General features: G+C 35.0%; 1 protein-coding gene across 5 annotated transcripts in view; it reads right to left on the bottom strand.

Annotated features, from left to right (window-relative positions):
- The window catches only part of CNOT6L (CCR4-NOT transcription complex subunit 6 like), a 133,374-nt gene that overhangs the window by 19,760 nt on the left and 89,140 nt on the right, over positions 1-24,474 (bottom strand). For all 5 annotated transcript variants that reach the window (XM_004383118.2, XM_023737617.1, XM_023737616.1 and 2 more), the window contains 3 exons: positions 18,129-18,197; positions 14,206-14,363; positions 12,218-12,372 (listed from right to left, as the gene is read on the bottom strand). In XM_004383118.2, the coding sequence (XP_004383175.1) occupies positions 12,218-12,372; positions 14,206-14,363; positions 18,129-18,197 (382 nt within the window). The remainder of the gene's footprint in view (positions 1-12,217; positions 12,373-14,205; positions 14,364-18,128; positions 18,198-24,474) is intronic.

Here is a 24,474-nt window from a genome sequence, read left to right as displayed (position 1 = left end):
ATTCTTGTGTATGCCATCTGGTGAGGTTCATGTGTATAACTGCCATTTATGTTGTTGAAGAAGGTATTTCCAATGACTAGTCATTGATCTTGCAAAATTCTATCATGCGACCTCTGGCATCGTTTCTATCACCAAGGCCATATTTTCCAACTACCAATCCTTCTTCTTTGTTTATTTAACTTTCAAATTCCAATCACCAGTAATTATCAATGCATCTTCATTGCATGTTTGATCAGTATCAACCTGCAGAAATTGGTTAAAATTCTTCAATTTCTTCATCTTTAGCAGTAGTTTGGTATGTAAATTTGAATAATAGTCTTATTAACCAGTCTTTCTTGTAGGCGTATGGATATTATCCTATCACTGACAGCACTGTATTTCAGGATATATCTTGAAATGTTTTTTTTGACAACGAATGTGACGTCGTTCCTCTTCATCATTCCTGGCATAGCACACCATATGACTATCCAATTCAAAAGAGCCAATACCACTTCACTGCAGCTCACTAATACCTAGGAATCAATCTTCGAGCATTCTATTTTATTTTTGACAACTTCCAATTTTCCCAGATTCATCCGCGTTCCAGTTATTAATGGATGTTTACAGTTGTTTTTTCTCATTTTAGGTCATGCCACTTCAGCAAATGAAGGTCCCCAAAGATTTACCCCATCCATGTCATTAAGGTTGACTCTACTTTAGGAGGCAGCTCTTTGCCAGTCATATTTTGAGTACCTTCCAACCTGCGGGTCTCATCTTCCGGCACTGTATCAGACAATGTTCTGTTGCTATTCATAAGGTTTTCACTGGCCAATTTTTTCAGAAGTAGATTGCCAGGTCCTCCTTCTCAGTCTTTCTTAGTCTGGAAGCTCCACTGAAACCTGTCCACCCTGGGTGACCCTGCTTGTGTTTGAAATACCAGTGGCATAGCTTTCGGCATCAAAGTAAAATGCAAACCACCACAGTCATCTGTAATCCCCACTTAAAAGTCAATATGTTTCCTCAGTCCTTTCTGTATGCACATGGACAGAAATACCTCTATACCCAATTAGGATAATACTCTGTAAGTTTACGTTTTGGTTTACTAATGAATATATCATTAGTTCCCTAATAACAATTTTTAAATCAATTTTAAAGGGTGCATTATAATCCACGATACAGATTCACCGTAATTATTGAGCTACTATAACTAATGCTGTGATGAATATTTTAGCACATAAATATTTTTCTGTATTCCTAATTGATTTTCTTGCCCTTCCATCCTCCTCACTTTCTTCTTTCCTTTAAAAATCTAAGCGCAGACTTCATTTATCTCTGTTAAGTTTCATCTTATAAGCTTCTGCTCACCAGTTCACCCATTCAGATAGTAAGGGTACTTAGAAACTTCATTCTATTTTTCCAACAGATTTACATCCCTGCCAGGTTTTTGGCTCTTATAAATCTTATGTGCGTGCATTCTATCTTCTCGCAAATAATCAAAATTCTCAATAGGACAGAACAAATAATAAAAATAACAATAAAAGCTACCCATTATCGAGAGAAATGAAATAGAGTCTCAATAATGGGTAGCTTTTATTGTATGTGTATCTGTATTACCACCACCTGTCTCAGTTTGTTGCACTGTGCTGGCTTTAGTATTGCTATGATGGTGAAAGCTATGCCATTAGTATTTTAAAAATCAGTAGGGTCACCCATGGTGAACAGGTTTCAGTGAAGCTTCCAGACTAAGACATACTAGGAAAAAAATCTGGTGATTTACCTGTGAAAATTAGCCAATGAAAACCCTATGGATCATAACAGAATACTGTCCACTACAGTGCTGAAAGATGAGTCTCTAAATTGGAAGCCACTCAAAATACACAGTGGCAGCAACAAAGGACTCCAGCACAGGCACAGGATCAGGCAATGTTTTGTTCTGTTGTACATGGGGTTACTATGAGTCAGAGCCAACTCAACGGCAACTAACAACATTCTGCATCAAGATCTAAGTGACATGTACTTTAAAAGCATCAGTCCTAAATTTACAAAAATTTTACAAAGGAGGTAATATGGATGTGTACTGCCCAGATTTCACATCAAGGAAAGACTTGCTGTCCCAGCTTCTGGGAGTGCTGTTAGTTTCCTCAGGGGTTGCTCCAGTTGCACAGAGCTGCTTTACCCACGCCCACATCCAATTACAAATCAAAGCAGAAGATAAAGGTCTGACTATTTTGGTTCAGCATAGGTTAACTTTCACAGACCATTTTAGCTCCTCTCTGTGAGGTCATCTGAGGCTGTCAGGACTGCCACCCAGCCTGTTTCCTCCCCGTCCTTTCCACAGTCATTAAACTCTAATAAACTCCTAACACCAAACTCTATCTCAGAATCTTCCTTCTAGAGAATCCAAATTGTGACCAGAGGTATTACTATCACAATTATACAGACGAGGAAACTGAGGCTGGGAGCTGGGAAAGTCCTTCTTTTTGAAAAAATGGGATGTTCATCCATCTCTATTATCCCAGAATTTCTCCTACAACTCCAGTATTCATGCAAGTTCTCTAGTGACATTTTTGCAAGATCTTTTAATACCATGGGATGTATTTATTTTGATTTGGAACCCTAACTACTTAAAACAGTTTGCCATTCTTCTTGGCTTACCAATCTTTTCATCGATCTTACTCTTTCCACTTTGAAGATAATTCTGCTTAATAGAGATCATGTAAGCAATATAGAAGTTGTATAGCTCTGTTTTTTCCTCAGTCATCAATTCATGACTATACAATTCACGGTGGGTCTATCCCTTCCGTGTTCTTTATGGTTGATACTGTTTCTTAACATACCATCTTCATTGCCTTAGCACTTTCACCAAGCCTTAGCTTTTTATTGGTTTTAATTTCCTCAACAATGATCACAGGTTCATAAAACTCTTTTTAAAAAATACACACTTAGTTATTGACTTTTCTTCATTAAAATACACATACATCCTTTTCAAATAAACCCTGAACATTTATTGATTTTTTTAAAGATGTCTCCCTACCCCGTAAACTTTCTTCCTCAGTGGTATGATTATGATTGTATTGCCATATTTTTGACTTTTAAAACTTCCCGATATTCTTTAGGTGTATTAGATTTTAAAAATTTCAGAAAAATAAAACCAGTTTTCCTAAACAGGATATGTATGCCATTATACCTAACGCTCTCTTTCTTGGCTCATATAAACTCTAAAGGGGACAGAGTCACACTCTCGTTTTATCACTTCAGCTTCATTAATAGTTGAAGAACCAAAGAAAGTTCCTTCCTTTCAGTGAGAATTAAGTAAGAGTAAGTGTATGCTCCTTGAACCTTCAGAATTTATCAGGTAACTCAGCTTTTAGAAGAATGAGATTTCCATCATTAGTGTTATAACTTATTTGCGTGTGTGTGTGTTTATATTGTTTTTAAATACAAAATATTTATATTAAGAAATAATTATCTATATTCTAGTCATACTACCTTAACAGTACTACTTCTTACACATTCCTCCTACATGCAAACAAATGCACTTCACTCAGCTTCTACTTTCTTTTTCACAGATTTCCATACAGGTGACATCCTGACATATAGAGGTCTTCCATTCTTTCTATTAGACATTTCTTTTGAATAAGACATAATGGCTTATAGTTATTTTCCAGTCATTAATCCAAGTCCACCAAGTCTTGGTAATACTTAAAATCTTAACTTTGCTTCTCTATTTTAACATTTCAATTCATTTTATTATTCTATTCTGTAGCTGGTATATAGGTGCCATAAGTATTATTCCTGATGACATTTTTTTATGCTACTCTAAGAATTTTCCTGTATATTCACCTTTTGAAAAAATTCTTAACAGAAGGTCAATTGGGTATAAAAGAAAATATATAATGAGGATTGATATGACCAAAAAAAAAAAAAAAAAATCTTTCTTACATGTTTTGAGAATTATTAGAGCGAATGTTTCAAATATGGGAAGAACATGTCAAAAACAGCCCTTAATATACAGCAAACAAAGAAATAACTCAATTACCAGTTAGTTGTCTAAAAGTAATTTATGGCTTGTGATGTGATTAAATTAATGTGAAAGAGAAGAAAATGAATGTCAACTCTGAGCAACTAGAACAATATATAAGACTTAAGCAAAACACACTACCTACCTAAACAAACACAAACTGAGGCAGAAAATTTGAACAGCCCCACAAGATAAGATACATAACAAAAGAAGAAACTGAAGAAGTCATTAAAAAAACTCCCAACAACAAGAACAAAAAAAAAAAGCCCTGGCCCAGATGAATGACCTCATTGGAGAATTACCAAACATTCAGAAAAGAACTGACACCAATTATACTCAAACTATTCCAGAACACAGAAAGGGATAGAATACTCCCAAATTCATTCTATGAAGCAAGCATAACCCTCATATCAAAGCCAGGCAAAGACACCACTAAAAAAGAAAATTACAGACTAATATCCCTTATGAACATAGACACAAAAATTCTCAACAAAATCCTAGCCAATTGAATCCAACACCCTATCAAAAAAATAATATATCATGACCAAGTGGGATTCATACCAGGTATGCAAGGATGGTTTAACATTAGAAAATCAATCAATGTAATCCACCACATAAATAAAACAAAGGAAGATTCACATGATCATACCAATTGATGCAGAAAAGACATTTGATAAAATTCAACACCCATTCCTGATAAAAACTCTCAGTATAATAGGAATAGAAGGGAAATTCCTCAGTATAATTAGGGGCACATATACAAAACCAACAGCCAACATTATTCTCAATGGAGACAAATGGAAAGCATTCCCCTTGAGAATGGGACAGACAAGGATGCCCTTTATCACCACTCCTACTCAATATTGTACTAGAAGTCCTAGCCAGAGCAGGAAGGGAAGAAAGGGAAATAAAAGGCATCCAAATTGGTAACGAAGAAATAAAATTATCACTATTTGCAGATGATATGAACCTATACATAGAAAATCCCTGAGATTCTACAAGAAAGCTACTGGAACCAATAGAAGTATTGAGCAAAGTGGCAGAGTACAAGATCAACATACAAAAATCAGTCTGATTTCTCTACACTAATAAAGAGAACTTCAAAAAGGAAATTAGGAAAACACTATCCCTTACGATAGCCCCCCAAAAGATAAAATACTTAGGAATAAACCTAACCAATGATGTAAAAGACTTATACAAAGAAAACTACAAAACCCTATTTCAAGAAACCAAGATACCTACATAAATGTAAGAACACACCATACTCATGGATAGAAGATTTAACATTGTGAAAATGTCAGTACTACCCAAAGCGATCTATAGCTATAATGCAATCCTGACCCAGATTCCATTAACATTCTTTAAAAAGAAGGAAAAACTAATCACCGACTTTATATGGAAAGGAAAGAGACCCCAGAAAAGCAAAGCACTACTGAAGAAGATCAGAGTAGGAAGTCTCATACTTCCTGATCTCAGAACCTACTATACAGCCATGGTAGTCAAAACAGCCTGGTACCAGTACGACAGACATGCAGACCAAAAGAACAGAACTGAGAACCCAGAAGTAAATCCATCCACCTATGGACAGCTGATCTTCAACAAAGGCCCAAAATTCATTAAATGGGGAAGAGAGAGTCTCTTTAACAAATGGTGCTAGCATTTCAGAAAAATGAAACACGATCTGTATCTCACACCATATTCAAAAACTAACTCAACATGAATCAAAGACCTAAATATAAAACCTAAAACTATAAAGATCATGGAAGAAAAAAGAGGGGCAAACCTAGGGGCCCTAATTTATGGCATAAATAGACTATCAAATATAACTAAAAATGCACAAGCAGCAGAAGATAAGCTAGACAACTGGGACCTCCTATAAATTAAACACTTCCGCACATCAAAAGACTTCTCCAAAGAGTGAAAAAAGAACCTACAGATTGAGGAAAAAATTTTGGCAATGACATATCTGACAAGGGACTAATCTCTAAAATTTATAGAAAACTTTAACACCTCAACAATAAAGAGACAAACAATCCAATTTAAAAACGGGCAAAGGGCATGAACAGACACACCACCAAAGAAGACATTCAGGCGGACAACAAATACATGAAGAGATGCCAACGATCATTAGCCATTAGAAAAATGCAAATCAAAACAACGAGATATCATCTCACCCCAGCAATAATGGCAAAAAAAACAAAACAGAAAACAACAAATGCTGGTGAGGGTGTGGGGAGACTAGAACTCTTATACACTGCTAGTGGGACTGTAAAATGGCACAACCATATGGCACTTCCTTAAAAAGTTAGAAATAGAGATACCATACAATTCAGCAATCCCACTACTAGGTATATATAGAAGAGAAATAAGAGCCCTAACATGAACAGATATATGCACACCCATGTTCCTCGCAGCATTATTCACAATAGCAAAAAGATGAAAACAACCTAAGTCCATCAACACATGAATGGATAAACAAACTATGGTGCATACGCATAATGGAATACTATGCAACATTAAAGAATAATGAATCCTGAATCCACGAAACATCTCACAACATGGATGAACCTGGCGGACATTATGCTGAGTGAAATAAGTCAATCACAAAAGGACAAACACTGTATGAGACCACTATTATAAAAAATGAAGAAAAGGTTTACAAACAGAAAGAAACATTCTTTGATGGTTACCTGGGATGGGAGGGGGAGGGAGGGAAAATCACTAACTCGATAGTAGACACATATTAACTTAGGTGAAGGGAAAGGCAATACATAATAAGGGAGATGTAACCACAACATGACCAAGTCAAAAGTTGGGAGAGTAAAAGACAGCAATGGCAAATACTATTAGATACACAATCCTGCAAAAAACAGTAAAAAAAAAAAAAAAAGACTTAAGTAATATCTTCTCTCTCAATTCATTCACAAGCAAAAAGGAACAAAAGAGTACACCGTCAAGAAAGTAGTATAACCACACAAAAGTTAACTTTGATCTTTTCTGGATCACATCCCAGCATTCTTAAACCCAAACCAAAGAGAAGTTCTTATTGTATAACTCAGTTTAAGATGCTGTAAAATGTGTTCTTTGGTGCCTTTAAAGAATTAAGGGAGTCTCAGAAAAATAATTTTATTAGGAAAGGGATAAATTGGAGAAGAGAAGTGATTTAAAAGCATTATATATTTGTACAGCTTTTTTAACCACTCAAAGCACGCTGACATTGATCATCTCATTTTAGTCCTATGAGAAACATCTGAAGTTAGGTGGAATAGTTATTATTATCCATATTTGAACAGTAAAAAAACACATTTGTAAGCAAAGCAGTAATTTTATGTCCCAGACTGAATTAAAGGCAAAGTTAACATTAGAAGCCAGAAATCAAAATCGCATTTTTTTAAAAAATCACAGACAAAATCTTAATGCAACCACCACCTATGACAAAGGAAATTTATAACTGAGAGACCAGTGAGAAAGGGCCATCACTATAGTCCATCCTGGAATGATACTATAACCTCTGAGTGTCCTATTCTCCAGCAGCACAAAACTTGGAAGGGAAGGAAAAGCAAGGGCCTGGCCTTACTTAATACCTCTGAGACTGGAGGCAGGTTAGAAAGCAGAGGCAATATCAAAATGACTAAGTACCATGACAACCTAGTTCCCAATCCTATGAAAAGAGACTGGCTCTTTAGAGTATAATGGTCACACTGTTCTAAAACTGTTGTTCTTATCTTTCCCTTCTCATTGATGTGAAACAAAGCATGATCAGGAGATTAGAACTGCTAGCCCCAGAAACGGCAAATAAGTCTAGTATGTAGATCTGGTTTAATCTTCTTTTTCTCCATTTTGGATGTCTTCAAGTTGTGTACCTGGCTCCAAGATGCAATTTCTATTAACTGTTAAGTCTAAAGGACAAAACATGGCAAAAGAAATTTAAATTCTGAGTATAAAGAGCTCAACAGTCTATACACACACACATTCACTGAATTTTATAATATACTTTGAACTGAAGAGAATACTTGCTGAGATAAAAGACAAAAAAAAAACAACAACCCTGATTTCTGGCATTTAATCAACCAAAATTTCTATTTTCTAGTATCTCTATGTATCTAACTCAAAAAAAAAAAGAAAAAAAAAATTGTGTTCATAATGATGACCAGAGGGTGCTGCCAAATCCTGAAGTGCTTTCTGAATCTCCAAAGAAAGATTCAGCTAAAATTAGAATGAATATGATTTAAAGAATATTTTATTGTATTCTAATGCTCTGAATGTTGGTAACCTGTGTCCTAGCCTTTACTAAGCAACACCTGATGCCTTCATCATGATGGATAAAAGATTTTTCCTTAAGTATTTTGCCAGAAATAGTAATTATTACAGTTTCAATTTATTGGTACCTACTCTGTACCACTGTTTCCCATGAGAGATAAAAGCGTCATCAATGGTGATTAGGAATTATCACCTGGTTTTAGAAGAATGAGACTTTGAGAATTAGTACAGAAAGTTGAAGAACTCTTCAACAGCTGTACAGAGTAGGTACTATTTAGGAAAAAAGAGGTGAGGAAGGGAAGAAATCCAGATGACGCATCTAAATATTTCCTATGTATTCATCTCTTCACTAGTTCACAGCATTTTTAATAGTTTTAGAAACAATTTTTCAAATACTGTGTATTTTGAATTTTTAATAATTTTTAATTCAAAAACAATTTTTCAAATCATGTGTAAAGATTCATAGATGACAGTTATAATTATTAAGTTCAAAATCATAACCATGTCTAGTAAAATTATCAAGGAATTTTAGATTTTCCTTTCAAAACTGTGAGTGACATGATCCAAATCTTTCATATTATCATCCTTCAGAAAGAAATAATGGCAGATGGAAAAAGAGCTTCACGTTAGATGCCTCAATGTTCTCAATACATTTTTAAAAAATTATGGTGCTTCCTAAATAGACAATAGATAAGTGGTTAGCTTTGGTGAAGGGTAAGACAGTACACAATACTGGGGAAGCCAGTACAATTTGCACAAGGCAAGATCATGGAAGCTCCACAGACTCATCCAAACTCCCTGAGGAACTGAATTGCTGGGCAGAGGGCTGTGGGGACCATGGTCTCAGGGAACATCTAGCTCAACTGGCATAACATAGATTATAAAGCAAATGTTCTATATTCTACTTTGGTGAGTAGTGTCTCGGGTCTTAAAAGCCTGTGAGCGGCCATCTAAGATACTCCACTGGTCTCACCCCTTCGGGAGCAAGAGAGAATGAAGAGGACTAAAGACACATGGGAAAGATTAGTGCAAAGGACTAATGGACCACAACTACCACGGCCTCCACCAGACTGAGTCCAGTGCAACAGGATGGTGCCCAGCTACCTCCACTGACTGCTTTCGCAGGAATCACAGTAAAGGGTCCCAGACAGAGCTGGAGAAAAACGTGGAACAAAATTCTAAATCACAAAAAAAGACCAGACTTACTGGCCTGACAGAGACTGGAGAAACCCCAAGAGTATGGCCCCCGGACATCCTTTTAGCTCAGTAATGAAGTCACTCCTGAGGTTTACCCTTCATCCAAAGATTAGACAGGCCCATAAAACAAAACAAGACTTAAGGGACACACCAGCCCAGGGCAAGGACTAGAAGGCAGGAGGGGACAGGAAAGCTGGTAATAGGGAACCCAAGGTTGAGAAGGGAGAGTGTTGACATGTTGTGGGGTTGTTAGCCAATGTTATAAAACATTATGTGTACTGTTTAATGAGAAGCCAGTTTGTTCTATAAACCTTCATCTAAAGTACAATTAAAAAAAAAATTATACTGTTTCAAAGAAATTTGTGTACAAGCAGAGGAAACAAATGCTAAATTCAAGGCAACTTTTCCAAATGAGGTAATAAAATGTACAAGTAATATCAGAAGTTTAATCCAAAAGCCTAGAGATTCAGTTTGGTAGCGTGGCTAAAGGCATGAACTATGAAGCCAAACTGCTGTGTAACCTTGGGCAAGTTACTTAACCTCTCTGTGTCTTAGTTTCTTAATCTATAAAAATGAGGAAACAGATGTGTATTTACCTCTGAGAGTTGTTTTAAAATTAAATAATCTGTATAAATAATTAGAATAGGGCTGATATATAGTAAACAGTATAGGAGTTAACAGCTATTGTTACTCTAAAATTCATTAAAAAAAAAAATTACCAAACCACAAGAATAATTTAGTATACTTTGACCTCAAATACTATAGGGCGGTGTACTAATTATTAACCAAAATGAGAAGCACTCTACTAGAAATCCATGGAAAAGAAAGCAGGTATAGATAAACGAGAAGAAGTGAGCCAAGTATCCTTCAAATTCACAGAATTAGGTTACTTATTATACCACGCTGGTAATATGTCTATATCAATTAAAATATTAACTTGCTTTGTTATAATAGGTGTTAAACAGGGAAATCTTTGAAAACTATCCTAAGAATGAATATGCTTATACTATGAGTAGATGATTTGATTAGATATCAAAATCAAATGATTAACCATGGGATTGAACTTCTACCAGACTTTTCCACCCTTTTTGATTGAACTTCTACCAGACTTCTCCACCCTTTTCAATCTTCTACTATAGGTTTCTGCAAATTTTCTACTCTAAAATCAGGGGCATTTAGTTGGCAGAAAAAAAAAAAGAAGTCTTTGTCTGAAGATGATAACCAGAACAACCTGCCTCTAACCATCTGGTCACTCAGGCACCATTCAGGGATCACCTCCTAAGTGCACTAGAATACTCTCCCCTGTAGAAGAAAATGAAGTTCCTAAATCAAGTAATTGCGAACAGAAAGACATACAAGCACAGGACATAACAAACCCAACAAGAGAGAATACTAAAATTACAAAAGACTATGGAAACAGAGAAATACGATGACAAAAATGTTATTTATACTTCCGGGACAATTAAAGGTTCACGAAGTACTTACCCTCCCTTCATTATCTCATTCAATTCTTGAAACTACCTCTGAGGTAAAACAGACAGAAGCGATACTGTTTTTCATTTTTAAATGAAGAGTATTAAGGCACAGAGACCTTTGTAAGATTATTTCTGTATTTTAATAACTAGATTCATAATATCTTTGACTGTATTTTCACCATCTACATTAACAGCTCTGAAACAATATGTCTTCTGTATGTTTGATGATGACTACTTTCCACTTCCCTGTCTGAACTAATTTAACTCCCCACCTCCATAAAACTCTGTGCCTCTCTTCTGTTCTCCCTTATCTATGCATACCTCTATCTTATATATGTTGTTGTGTGCCATCAAGTTGGTCCTGACTCACAGCGACCCTACGTGACAAAGGAGAACTGCTCTATAGGGTTTTCTTGGCTATAATCTTTATGGAAACAGATCATTAGGTCTTTCTCCCACACAGCCATTGGGTGGGTTCGAACCACCAGCCTTTCGGTTAGCAACCAAGTGCTTAACCATTGTGCCACCAGGGCTCCTTAGCTTATATATAGCATATTGTATTGAAATTATGCCTACCTTTTCCTACTAGACTTGAGCTCTGAGTGAGACTAGGAACTAAGTCCTATCTATCTTGCATCTGTTGTGCCTAGCACTGACTGTCCCCTTTAGAAGAAAATGGAGTTCCTAAGTCCAATAAAGGAGGACAGAAGGACATAGAAGCACTACTCATAACAAACCCAACAGGATACTAAAATTACAAAGGACTACAGAAAAAGAAATATGATGATAAAAATGCACTCGTCAGAAAGCAAATGTTCAGTAAATATTTAGTGAATAAAAAATTAAATAAATGTATGAAATGTTAACTATAAAACATGAAAAGGTTTATAAAGTGAATGATTCTGAAAAAAGCCCAACCATCAAAACAAAGAAACTTAGATGACTTATTTCTACTCTTAAAAGTATCACTTTCTTTTTTTTTAACCCCAAAACTAATATTTTACTTTACAAAAATATATTTGAGAATATAATTAATACCATATTCAGGTTTGTATTTCTAGAATTTTTAGTATAATTTTATAATAAAAGCATAAAGAATAACACAATAAACAGCCTTGTTTCCAAAACACAGTCTAAGAAATAAAACATGACCAACGAGTTTTAACTTTTGTATCACTTGCTTTCTAGCTTTTTATTTATTTTATAGGGGCAAGCAAAAGACAACTTCAAATGTATGATAATTAAAGAAATGTTTACACTACTGCGCTTTGCTTCCTTAACTCACTTTTCTGTTTTGAAGAATATTGCACAACCGTCCACATGCTTTCTCTCCTGCTCAGACATGATTTTGGCACGTGACTTTGGAGAAAAAAATCCATCATATCCACGCTCCTTCAATGCTGGCAGAAAGAGAGTGAAGTATTGCTCTGTTTCTACTTCCTGAGGTGAAAGAAAAGTTATCATCGACATGACAGAGGAAAATCTGATTAAGATATAAAATGCTGAGCATTATGAGTAAGGTGCAATTAAGTTAAAATAATTCACATAACAAATATTATCTAATTATCATACTGCTAGCAGCTGCCATTTGACAAAGGAAGCTTTTTAAAGCCAAAAGACCCAGAAAGGGTACATGATTTTCCCACGTTCACACTACTAGCTACTAGCAGAAGTAGGACTACATCTTGGGCCTCTTGAAAACCAATTTAGTGTCCATTCCACTATACTTCACTCTCAAAGATGATTACTAAACAAATAAGGTCGATCATATCATAGGTTAGGTGGTAGGGAATACATTTTATATATAAAGAGGTAATTTTTAAAATTAGTCATCCTTCTCAACCTTGCTGGAAAGGAATGAGAAGGATAAGATCAATTAATAAAATTTCTACCTTAAGGAATTTTTAGGCACCTGAAAATCAATTACTCTTGGTCTCTGCTAATTTGGCAATTACTAAGTTAAGACTACTTTATTCTCTGAACCATAAAATATTTTTTACAAATCTTTCCAATGAAATAATCATATATGAAGATAATGATTTGTGTATGAAGAGTCTCAAGACAGCATTATTTTATAACAGCAAAAAAAACCACACAGCCTAAATGTCCAACAGTAGGGAAAAGGCTAAATAAATTAAAATATAATCATATGATGAAGGATTTTTAAAGAATTTTAATAACACAGAAAGTACATTGAGTGTAATAAACAAGAAACAATATATGTTAAATGTGTGATCCCAATTTTATTTTGAAAATACATCTCTAAATAAATAGATAAGCAAATAGGAAAAAAAAAAAAAGTCTAGAAGAAAATATACCTGAAATTTTAACACAGCAACTATCTCTGAGATATGGAAGTAGGTGTTGCCCTCACCATGATTTACATTTTTTTGAAACTTTTCAACTTCTCCAGAATATTTTCATAAGACTAAATCAAAAAGAGGACAGTTAAGTAACTGCAACAGCCTAATTTTGTTTTGCTTCCTCCTTCCCTCCCACTCTTTGTCAGTTCTGATTATTCAAAGAAAAGTTAATTTCTGAAGCTTTTTATTTCTTGTTATTCCCCAGGAAGTCATGTGAATCACAGACAACATAACAAGAAATTATCAAGCTATTCTAGTGGAAAAAAAATGATAAATTTTCTTCTCAGGCTATGCTGAAAAGAAATGTGTGAGATAATTAACATTTAAAAAGTCTTAATATGCTTTGAAAGCTGCTAAGAGAAAAATTACTAAAATCTACAATAAGAAGCAATAAAACACGTATTTCATGGAAAGGTGCTTCTTCAGTTAATTTCATTATAACAAAGTGTAAAAAATTGAAAAGTCTAAGAGGTGGTGTTCAGAATAAGATAAAATGCACAATTTATAGTACAATAAAAATGCTTAAAATGTTCTCTTTAAGGAATAACTATGTGTGCAAGCATTTTTTTTTAACAGATTCCATTATAAATTAAAATTATACTCCTGAAAGGCTAGCAATCATCTGCAGTTTTCTCTTTCAGTAATAGCAATGCTTTGTTCATGAAGTGAACTGTTAACATGGACAATGGACAAGGTTATTTTCACTTAAGAAAATAGTAAACGAATGTAAGTGGATGGCAATACTCAGCAAAATTGTTTTACTGTGAAAATGACATCTTAAATGCTTATAAAAACTTTTTTTTTTTTTTAAAGAGGAGAGAAAATTCCTTTTGAGTTTCACTTGAACACAGTATCTCACCAAAGGTAAGATCTTTTATTTTTAAGTTAAAAACAATTTCTATAGTGTTACCTGAAGACTAATGATATCTGCGTCACAGTTAACAATTTCTTCCATAATTCCCTTTTTCCTGTATTCCCAGTTTAATGCCCAGGATGGGCAATAGCCATATAGCTGCCGGGTAGCGTATTTATCACATAACACATTGTAACACATAACCGTGAATGATGCTAAGAAGTGGGAGAAAAAAATAGCAGACAAAAGGGAGAAAATTAGGCAACTTTTTCTAGAGCAATATCATGTGTATACCTACATAAGCATGCACACACACACCCCAAATGCCATCACTGCGAAACGCCTAGGGCAACATTTTCTGTTTAACTGTATCTACTAAAACTTCACATCAAAGTTCTTTCACTAGTCTAGAATTAGGCTAACAGTCTATAGATTTTTAGAAAATTTATTTTAATAAAAGAAAATTCAAATTTTGTCAGAATGCTAATTCTTTGCATGCAATTTTCTAAGTAAAGCTTCTCTGTATAAATGGAACAAAAGTAAATTTCAACTTCATCCTGATTAAAAGACTCCAATTTCATTAGTTTTTATTTTAAAAAATATCTATGCTGAATACTTTTTAGGGGCCTCTCACTGCTGAGTCATCAGAGCGGGAACTAAATTATAAGAGAATTTCCTTTCTGCCAAATCAAATGTTCATTCTGAAATAAAATTTTCATTTTAAAATGTCCTTGAACTGTAAAAGGACTGTGCACAAACTAATACAGTCCAAAGACTAATTCTATCCTTACTACTCAAAGTGTGCTCTAAGGACCACCAACATCAATTATCACCTGGGAACTTGCTAGAAATACAGAATCTCAGGCCCCACCCATGTCTACTGAATCAACATCTGCAATTTACCAATATCCGCACAGTTAAAGTTTGAAAAGCCTGATTTTTATTACTAATTTGCTAACCTGGCTGCCCATTAGAAGCACTTTGTAGAGCTTTAAAAAAAAATAACAAAAAACGCTGATATCCAAGGCCCTCTTCCAAACTAATTAAGTCAAAATATTAAAAACAAAAACAAAAAACAGCCGCTGTTGAGTTGATTTCTGACTCATCACAACTCCACGTGTGTCAGAGTAGAACTGGGCTCCGCAGGGTTTTCAAAGGAAGTGTGTTTTTTTTGCAAGTAGGTCGCCAGACCTTTCTTCCAAGATGCTTCTTGGGTGGACTCAAAACTCCAACCTTTTGGTTGGCAGCAGAGCACGTTAACCATTTGCACCACCCAGGGACTCCAGAGTCACAATGTTAGAGCCTGGGTATTCATATGTTTAAAAAGCATCCCAAGTGATTATAATGGACAAACATGGTTGAGAATCACTTGTTTAGATAAACTGTGAGGTAATCAAGGTGAAATAACATTTGATTGAGGTTGGTTCAGTTTCAAATGATGGGGAAAGGTAGTAAGAGAAACTTGCTTAGTTCAATGGTCATCTAGGGGTCTGATTATTGGCCATTTTGTACAAAAAGGGACATATTTCAGTTTGAGATGATGTATTCTCTTGTTATTTATCTGAAGTAGGACCCAGAAACATTTAATCTCTCTACATGCTGAAGTGAGCACCCTGCGTTTACCTACTCTCCCTCTCTGGATTTGAAACGTCTTTTGGGAGTGAAGGGAAAAGAAGCAAGGCAGATTGTTATTAGCTACAGTTTCTTTCTAAGACTTTCTAAAATGAGATTTTATAGAAAAGGCCAGAGATTACTATTTCTATAATATGTACCAATCCCAAACCAAACCCATTGCCATCGAGTCAATTCCGACTCACAGTGACACTACAAGTAAGGTAGAACTGGCCCACAGGGTTTCCAAGCCTGTAATCTTTACGGAGGCAGACTACCACATTTTTCTCCCACAGAGCGGCTGGTGGGTTCAAATCTCCAACCTTTCGGTTAGCAGTTCAGCTCTTCACCACTGCGCCACCAGGGCTCCTTATAAAATGTAGAAAACTCTCATATCAGTGCCAATACCCAAGACTGAATTAGCAAGTCTTAAACAGAGGGGGATAATAAACTAAGCTGCGTTTATCACTACTCTTTCATACCCTGTTTATACATAGTACCTTTTCACTATCTTGGGTCTGATTCCTACTAGCTTAATTATCATTATAGTTTTGTAACTATAAACCACCCTTAACCACAGCAAGTTACTATACACATCCCCAAATGCATCAGAAGAAATAAAAGGCATTTTTAAAAATATCTCCTTTTGCACTCAGATTCTACTTAGAGAAGCACCATATGTCTCAAGAAAAATCCATAGTAATTTTTCAACAAGGAAAACCTACATTACTTTCAGAATTCAGCAACTAATGAAAATTGTTTCTGTTGTTCCTTTTCTTAATAGAAGTGTAGCTGTGCACAATTAAGAAAGCCTTTCTTCCAGAATGTGCTCACTCCTGTTCAAAAAGTAGTTACTTTGAAAACTAGAAAATAGTCCTTTTAATATCAGAAGGGAAATAATTACACACTAGGGAAGGTCAAGTATAAAATAAGTCCACCTAACTTAAGGATTTGTAAAAGACCTTAAATTAGGTATTCTCATTTCACTCAGAGCATCCATATACATCCGGATAATAGAAGTGTTATTTACAATAAAACTGACAGTGTCTCTTGTAGCAGGCTGATAGGGTGGCTCTATAGTGTGGTGTTTTAAAATTATTATCTCTGGAAGGCACAGAAATGTACTGTATACTATAATATTTAGTATTTGTAAAATGCAAATAGATGTTACACTTTCCACATTTCCAAACACATCATTAACTCACTACCAAAGCTAATGAATCCTCTTTAACTGAACATTAACCTAACTTACAAAACCTCTGAATCCTCTTCAAAAAAAAAAAAAAAGAAAAGGAAGAAAGAAAAAGGGATAGGCATTATATTGTAAAAAAAAAAAAAATGTACAGGAAATTACAAGAACTTTAATTTATTCTAAAAATTATTAAAATAGGAGTATTTAGTGATCGGTTTAACGTTCATATTGAAAGAGTAACATTTTCATTTGTTAACTTTAAAACGAAATTAGATCTCATGAAAATGTACTACTATATTTTTATGCAAACAACACGCACCTTCTACATTTGTTTGCCAATGGCACGCTATCCCCACAATGTATTTTTGTAAGCATGCCACTAAGCCAATTTTTTTTACATGCTGAAGTAAAAAAAAAATTAACACAGTGCAATTACAAAAATACCTTGCAGGGGGGTGGGGGGTGGGGGGATGTGGCAAATGAACATAGAAGGTGTGCATTATTTGTGTAAAAATGTGGGACTCTTATTTTTTTCAAAAAGTCATTTGGATAAATACTAATTCACAGCAACATATTTTAAGTAGAATTCCCAACCTTAAAATATCTAATACATTAATAAGAAGCCCTGCAAATGTCAAATCATTATTGGTCTAGACAAAGAGATAAAGGTTTATATTTTCTAGATTTCTACAATTCTAGAAATGCTAGATTATACACTTAAATTGCTCAAATACTTATCCTGTACCATTCGTAAGCCCCAGGCTTGTTGCCAATACAGCAAATATATAGCCAGTCTAAATCATTCTTCCACTGAGAGGGTGTTATCAGTTATCCTCTCAGGCACAATAAAGTACCTAAGCTGTTTAAAATTTTTCAGAAGAAAATGTATTATTATTCATTTTTCTTAAATCATCCAATACCCTGTATGAACATGTCATTTGGAAAGGTGTATTACAGGAATAATTTTAAAATCAAAAGCTGTATTGTTATGAAAGATACAAGACACTTGTACATAGGCCTAAGATAGTATGAAGTTTTTAAAAAATCTATCCATCAGTATTTTTAAACTCATCTACCAATGGAAGTACAAGAAAAGCCTGTTAATTATAGATCACAAAGCTCAAGTGGTATTTCAAGTATTTCTGAAAAAAGTCAAGGAAGAAAGAAAACTATTTACCAGAGGGCAGAATTTGGTCTCGTTCTTTTAACGTAATCCATGGCCTCGGAGGAAGCTGCTCTGGATGAACTGAAAAAAAGTTGTTTTTTAAAACATAAGTTAATTTCACGTGTTTTAAAATCAGTTGTTTTCTCTTCAGCTTTACTGGTCCACAAAGACAAACTTAGAAATGTGATGCTGAAATTTAATAAAGATTTAGAAACTAAAGAAGTTTATGAATAGCTATGCAGAAAACACACAACTAATATTAGGAAAGAACATTAGGAAACTCACTAGTGGGGTTTCCACTTACATCGTATTTATGAAAAATACCTATTTAAAGCCTTAATTTTAATGTCTTAATTAAGTATGTAAACTGTGTTGACTCAACCTTGTTCCTTGCTAAGAAATCAAAGCTACATGAAGTTTCAACATACCGATGAACTAAAACACCAAGACATTTTTAAAACAGAAAAATACTTATGATTTTATAATAAAACGTACTGAATTTTCTAATGGGGCTTTCATTCCCCAATTTTAATATTTCTCTCTTCTATACAGCCAATTCAGAAAGATAAGACTAGAACTAAATTGTACAGAAAAAGGAAGGCACTGGTTACACATCAATTGCTCAGATATCAATATCATGGAACTATATGCTACCCAAAACCAGATGGAAGAAAATTCACTAGGATTTAACTAGCCCCTTTTCTTATTCCTCTTAAAAATTTTTACAATTACAAGACAATTTGATTCAAGTTTGCAGATTTTCCCAGGGTATTACACCACAAAAACCAAAGCAATTTACATAGATTCACCTCTGACTCAGGGAGACCCCATGTGTGTTAGAGTAGAACTGTGTTCCATAGGGTTTTCAATGGCTGCTGTTTTTCAGAACTAGATTACCAGGCCTTTCTTCCGAGACGTCTCTGAGTGATTTTGAACCTCCAGCCTTTTGGTCAGCAGCTGAGTGGTTATCCATTTGTGCCATCCAGGACTGAAAAATGTATCCAGGGACTAACAAATATATTCCCTTTCCACAGCCACAGGCAAATTTTGGCCAAAGTATCCAAGACCATAAAGAGTGAACTTGTGTTCCACAAGTCTGTCTAAAGGATGCTTGCTTTAGCAGTCATACTTTTCACAGAGTGCCATGAACATTATTTGACATATTCCATATCAGTCAAGGAAAGAAATGAAGGTTAACGTAAGATGACAAATAACTCATGCAACTGGTTCAACATAATTTGAATCTTGGAAAATAATGACGCCTGCCAAAAGTGCCATAGCAGAATCATGGCAACTGTCTCAAAATGGAAAGCTCAAAATATGAATACAATGGAGAGTAAACAATGAGCTTTCCAGCTGCTGGGACCCTTGTAAGCAAATTCTACCTTAACTGCCTTGGTTAAAAATTCAGAAATCAAGAAACTTCTCAAAATAAAACAAGTAGAGTGATGTCAACATTTTAGTGTTTCCCATGTTACAGATTGAACTGTGTCCCCCAAAACGATCTACTGAACTTCCTACTCCTATACCTGTGAACGTGACCTTGTTTGGGGAAATAGGGTTTTTCTGTACAGATGTAACCAGTTAAGTTAATGAGGTCATACTGGAGTAGGGTAGGTATTAGTACCTTCTGATTACTGTCTTATAAAAGGGAGGAACACACAGAGACAGAATCAAGACAAGAAGATGACACCATGTCTTAAATCTACATGCATCTACAAGCAGTAAAGAAATGCCAAGGTTGTAAGCAGAAACCAGAAACTAAGAGAGGGGCATGAAATGCTCTCTAAAAGCCCTCAGAAGGAAGTGACACAGCTCACACCCTAATTTGGACTTCTAGCCTCCAGAATTGTGAAACATTAAATTGCTCTTCTTTAAGACAACCCAGTTAGTGGCATTTTCTTACTATAGCCCAAGAAAACTAAGATACCATATCTTAACTCAGGATCACAAATTTTAACTAACATATCAGAATACACATATGTGCTGCCTAAGGACCATTCGAGCAATGTCTAACTGCATATACGTCCAAGGTCCCATAAGGTTATAACAGAATTCAGAAATCCCGATGGAGAACAAGACGAAGTGGATGTACTGTATGTAACCTGTCATAATGAATGCAACAGCTTCCTGCACGCAACATGTGTATCTCATGTGTTGCATACAAAGCAACTGCACAAAAAATATTAAGAGTTTTTTGGGGAGGTAGAGCCATCAGGACACTACTGACAGAAGCACCATGCCATACCTCAGCAGCAATGACCCAAAAAATGAAGTAGAACAGATACAAATGTGAATCCTGGAACCCTAAGCATCAAATGAAGAGATACAGAACAGATCAAGCAAGGATAAAACAAAACTAAAAGATTTATAACAAGGAACCAGAGACTTTAATCTGTAAATGACAACAATGTCAGAACAATACAAGGGGTGAATAAATGGCGCAGGTATAGAACTTCCAAATGGAGAGGAAGTCAAGATAGTTCAAACTTGGGAAGATGGTGGTAAATTTCAAGGTAACCACAAAGAAAGTTAACAAACCTACTCATCAAAATAAAGGAAAAAAAAAACATTAAGTCTCAGTAAAGACAAAATCTCCAAAAAAGAAACAAAAAGAAATTCCACAAACAAAAGGAACTCAGCACAGGAGAATAAGAGGAACAAAGAAAACATCAGCACCACCAAAAAAAACCAGTGCAAAATGACAGCAATAAACTCACACCTATCAATAATTACACTAAATGTAAATGGTTTAAACACACCCATAAAGAGACAGATAGTGACGGAATGGATAGAAAAACAGGACTCATCAATATGCTGTCTACAAGAGACACAGCTTAAAAACAAAGACACAAATATATTAAAAATCAAAGAATGGAAAAAATATAACCTGCAAACAGCAACTAAAAAAGGCTAGGAATGGCAATACTAATCTCAGATAAAATAGACTTTAAAACAAAATCCACCATAAAACACAAGGAAGGACATTATATAATGATTAAAGGGACCTCTGTCCATGATTACATACCATAATAAATATCAATGTACCCAGCAACAGGGCTCCAAAATACATAAAACAAACTTTAACAGCACTGAAAAGAGAAATTCACAGTTCCACAACAATAATAGGAGACTTCAACACACTACTCTGGGTAAAGGACAGAACATCTAGAAAGAAACTCGACAAAGATACAGAAGATCTAAAGGCCACAATCAACCAACCTGACTTCATAGATGTGTATAGACCACTCAACGAACAGCAGCAAAGTATACATTCTTTTCCAACACACATAGAATGTTCTCCAAAATAGACCACGTCTTAGGCCACAAAGCAAACCTCAACAAAATCCTGACCACTGAGATAATAGAAAGTATCTTCTCTGATCACAATGCCGTAAGAGTGGAAATTAATAATAGGAAGACCAAGGGAAAAAAATCAAATACAGGGAAGCTGAATAACACCTTGCTTAAAAACCACTGAGTAATAGAAAAAAATCAGAAAAATTCCTAGAATCAAGTAAGAATGAAAACACATCATACCAAAACCTTTAGTACACAGCAAACACAGTATTCAGAAGTCAATTTATAGCAACAGCTGCACACATCAAAAAAGAATGGAACAAAATCAAGATGTTAGCGTTACAATACGAACAAACAGAACAGCCAAAGAAGCCCACAGCCACCAGAAGAAATGCAATAATAAAGATCAGAGCAGAAATAAATGAATAGAGAATAGAAAAACAATAGAAAGAATCAACAAAATCAAAAGTTGGTTCTTTGAAAGGATCAACAAAATCGACAAACCATTGGTCAAAATGACAAAAGAAAAACAGAAGAAGCAAAAAACCCAAACAAGAAATGAAATGGGGGACATTACAACAGATCCAACTAAAATAAAAAGGATCATAACAGAGTAGTATGAAAAACTGTCCTCCAACAAATTTGAAAACCTAGAGGAAATGGACAAATTTCTAGAAACATACTACGTACCTTAACGAAAACAAACTGAGGTAGAACATCTGAATGCATCCATAAAAAGAGAAGAGATTTAAAAGGTAATTTAAAAAAAAAAAAAGCCCTGGCCCAGATGGCTTCACTGGAGAGTTCAACCAAACATTCAGAGAAGAGATCACACAAGTACTACTCAAACTATTTCAGAACATAGAAAAGGAAGGGACACTTCCAAATTCATTCTATGAAGCCAGCATAACCCTGATACTGAAATCATGAAAAGATGCCACAAAAAAGAAAATTACAGACCAGTATCTCTCATGAGTACAGATGCAAAAATTCTCAACAAAATTCTAGCCGAGAGAATTGAACATCCTATTTAAAACAAAACAAAACACCACGACCAAGTGGGATTTATACCAGGTATGCAAGGATGGTTTAACATTAGAAAATCAACCAACGTAATCCACCACATAAATAAAACAAAAAGAATCACATGATCATATCAATCAATGCAGAAAAGGCATTTGATAAAGTCTAACACCCATTCCTGATAAAAACTCTAAGTTAGGAACAGAAGAGAAAATCTTCAACATAATAAAAGGCATCTATACAAAACCAACAGCCCACATCATTCTTAATGGAGAGAAGCTGAAAACATTCCTTTTGAGAATACAAACAAGACAAGGATGCCCTTTATCACCACTATTTAACATTGTTCTGGAAATGCTAGTGACACCAATAAGGCAAGAAAAAGAAATCAAGAGCATCCAAATTGGTAACAAAGAAGTAAAACTGTCCCTATTTGCAGATGATATGATACTATACATAGAAAATCCAAAAGACTCCAAGAGAAAACTACTGGAATTAATAGAAAGATTCAGCAGAGTAGCAGGATATAAGATAAACATACAAAAATCAGTTGGATTCCTATACATCAATAAAGAGAATGATGAAAATCAGGAAAACAATATCATTTATAATAGCCCCTAAAAAAAATAAAATACTGAGGAATGAATCTAACCTAGGATGTAAAAGACCTATACAAAGAAAACTACAAAACACTGCTGCAAGAAACCAAAAGAGACCTACATAAATGGAAAAACATACCATGCTCATGGACAGGCAGACCTAACATTGTGAAAATTCACTTCTACCAAAAGAAAGGTACAAATACAATGCAATCTGATGAAAATACCAATGACATTCTTTAGTGAGATGGAAAAACTAAACATTAACTTTATATGGGAAGGGAAGAGGGCTCCGATAAGTAAAGAACTACTGAAGAAGAAGAATAAAGTAGGAGGACACGCACTACCTGACCTCAGAACCTACTATACAGTCACAGTAGTCAAAACAGCATGGTACTGGTACAACAACAGATACATTGATCAATGGAACAGAAATGAGAACTCAGATGTAAGTCCATCCACCTATGGTCACCTGATCTTCAACAAAGGCCCAAAGTCCATTAAATAGGAAAAAGACAGTCTTTTTAACAAATAGTGCTGGCAAAACTGGATGTCCATCTGCATAAATATGAAACAGGACCCATACCTCACACCATACACAAAAACTAATTCAAAATGGATCAAAGACCTAAATATAAAACCAAAGACTCTAAAGATCATAGAAGAAAAAATACGATCAACACTAGAGACCCTGATACACAGCATAAATACGATACAAACCATAACTAACAATACACAAACACCAGAAGATAAGCTAGATAACTGGGATCTCTAAAAATTAAACACATACGCTTATCAAAGGATTTTATCAAAGAAAACCTACAGACTGGGAAAAACTTTGGCTGTAAAATATCCAACAAAGGTCTAATCTCTTAAATCTATAGGAAAAGCGAATACCTCTACAACAAAAACACAAATAATCCCGTTAAAAAGTGGGCAAAGGATATGAACAGACACTTCACCAAAGAGGACATTCAGGTGGCTAACAGACACGTATGGAAATGTTTGCGATCACTAGCTATTAGAGAAAGGTAAATCAAAACCACAATGAGATACCATCTCACCCTGACACTACTAGCTCTAATGCCAAAAACAAAAAATAACAAATGTTGGAGAGACTGAAGGGAGACTGGAACTCTTATGCACTGCTGGTGGGAATGGGAGAACAATATGACGCTTCCTTAAAAAGCTAGAAATAGAAATACCACATAATTCAACAATCCCACTCCAGGAATATATTCTAGGGAAATAAAAGCTGTCACATGAATAGACACACACACACCCATATTCACTGCAGCATTATTCACAATAGCAAAAAGATGGAAACAACCTAAGTGCCCATCAATAGATGAATGGATAAACAAATTATGGTATATACACGCAATGGAATACTATGTAATGATAAAGAACAATGACTGTGAAACATCTCACAATAT

Source organism: Trichechus manatus, unplaced genomic scaffold, assembly GCF_000243295.1.
Source record: "Trichechus manatus latirostris isolate Lorelei unplaced genomic scaffold, TriManLat1.0 scaffold00105, whole genome shotgun sequence".
Taxonomy (NCBI): domain Eukaryota; kingdom Metazoa; phylum Chordata; class Mammalia; order Sirenia; family Trichechidae; genus Trichechus; species Trichechus manatus.
The sequence above is the reverse complement of the archived record's forward strand: the minus strand, read 5'-3'. Positions and strand labels throughout refer to the sequence as shown.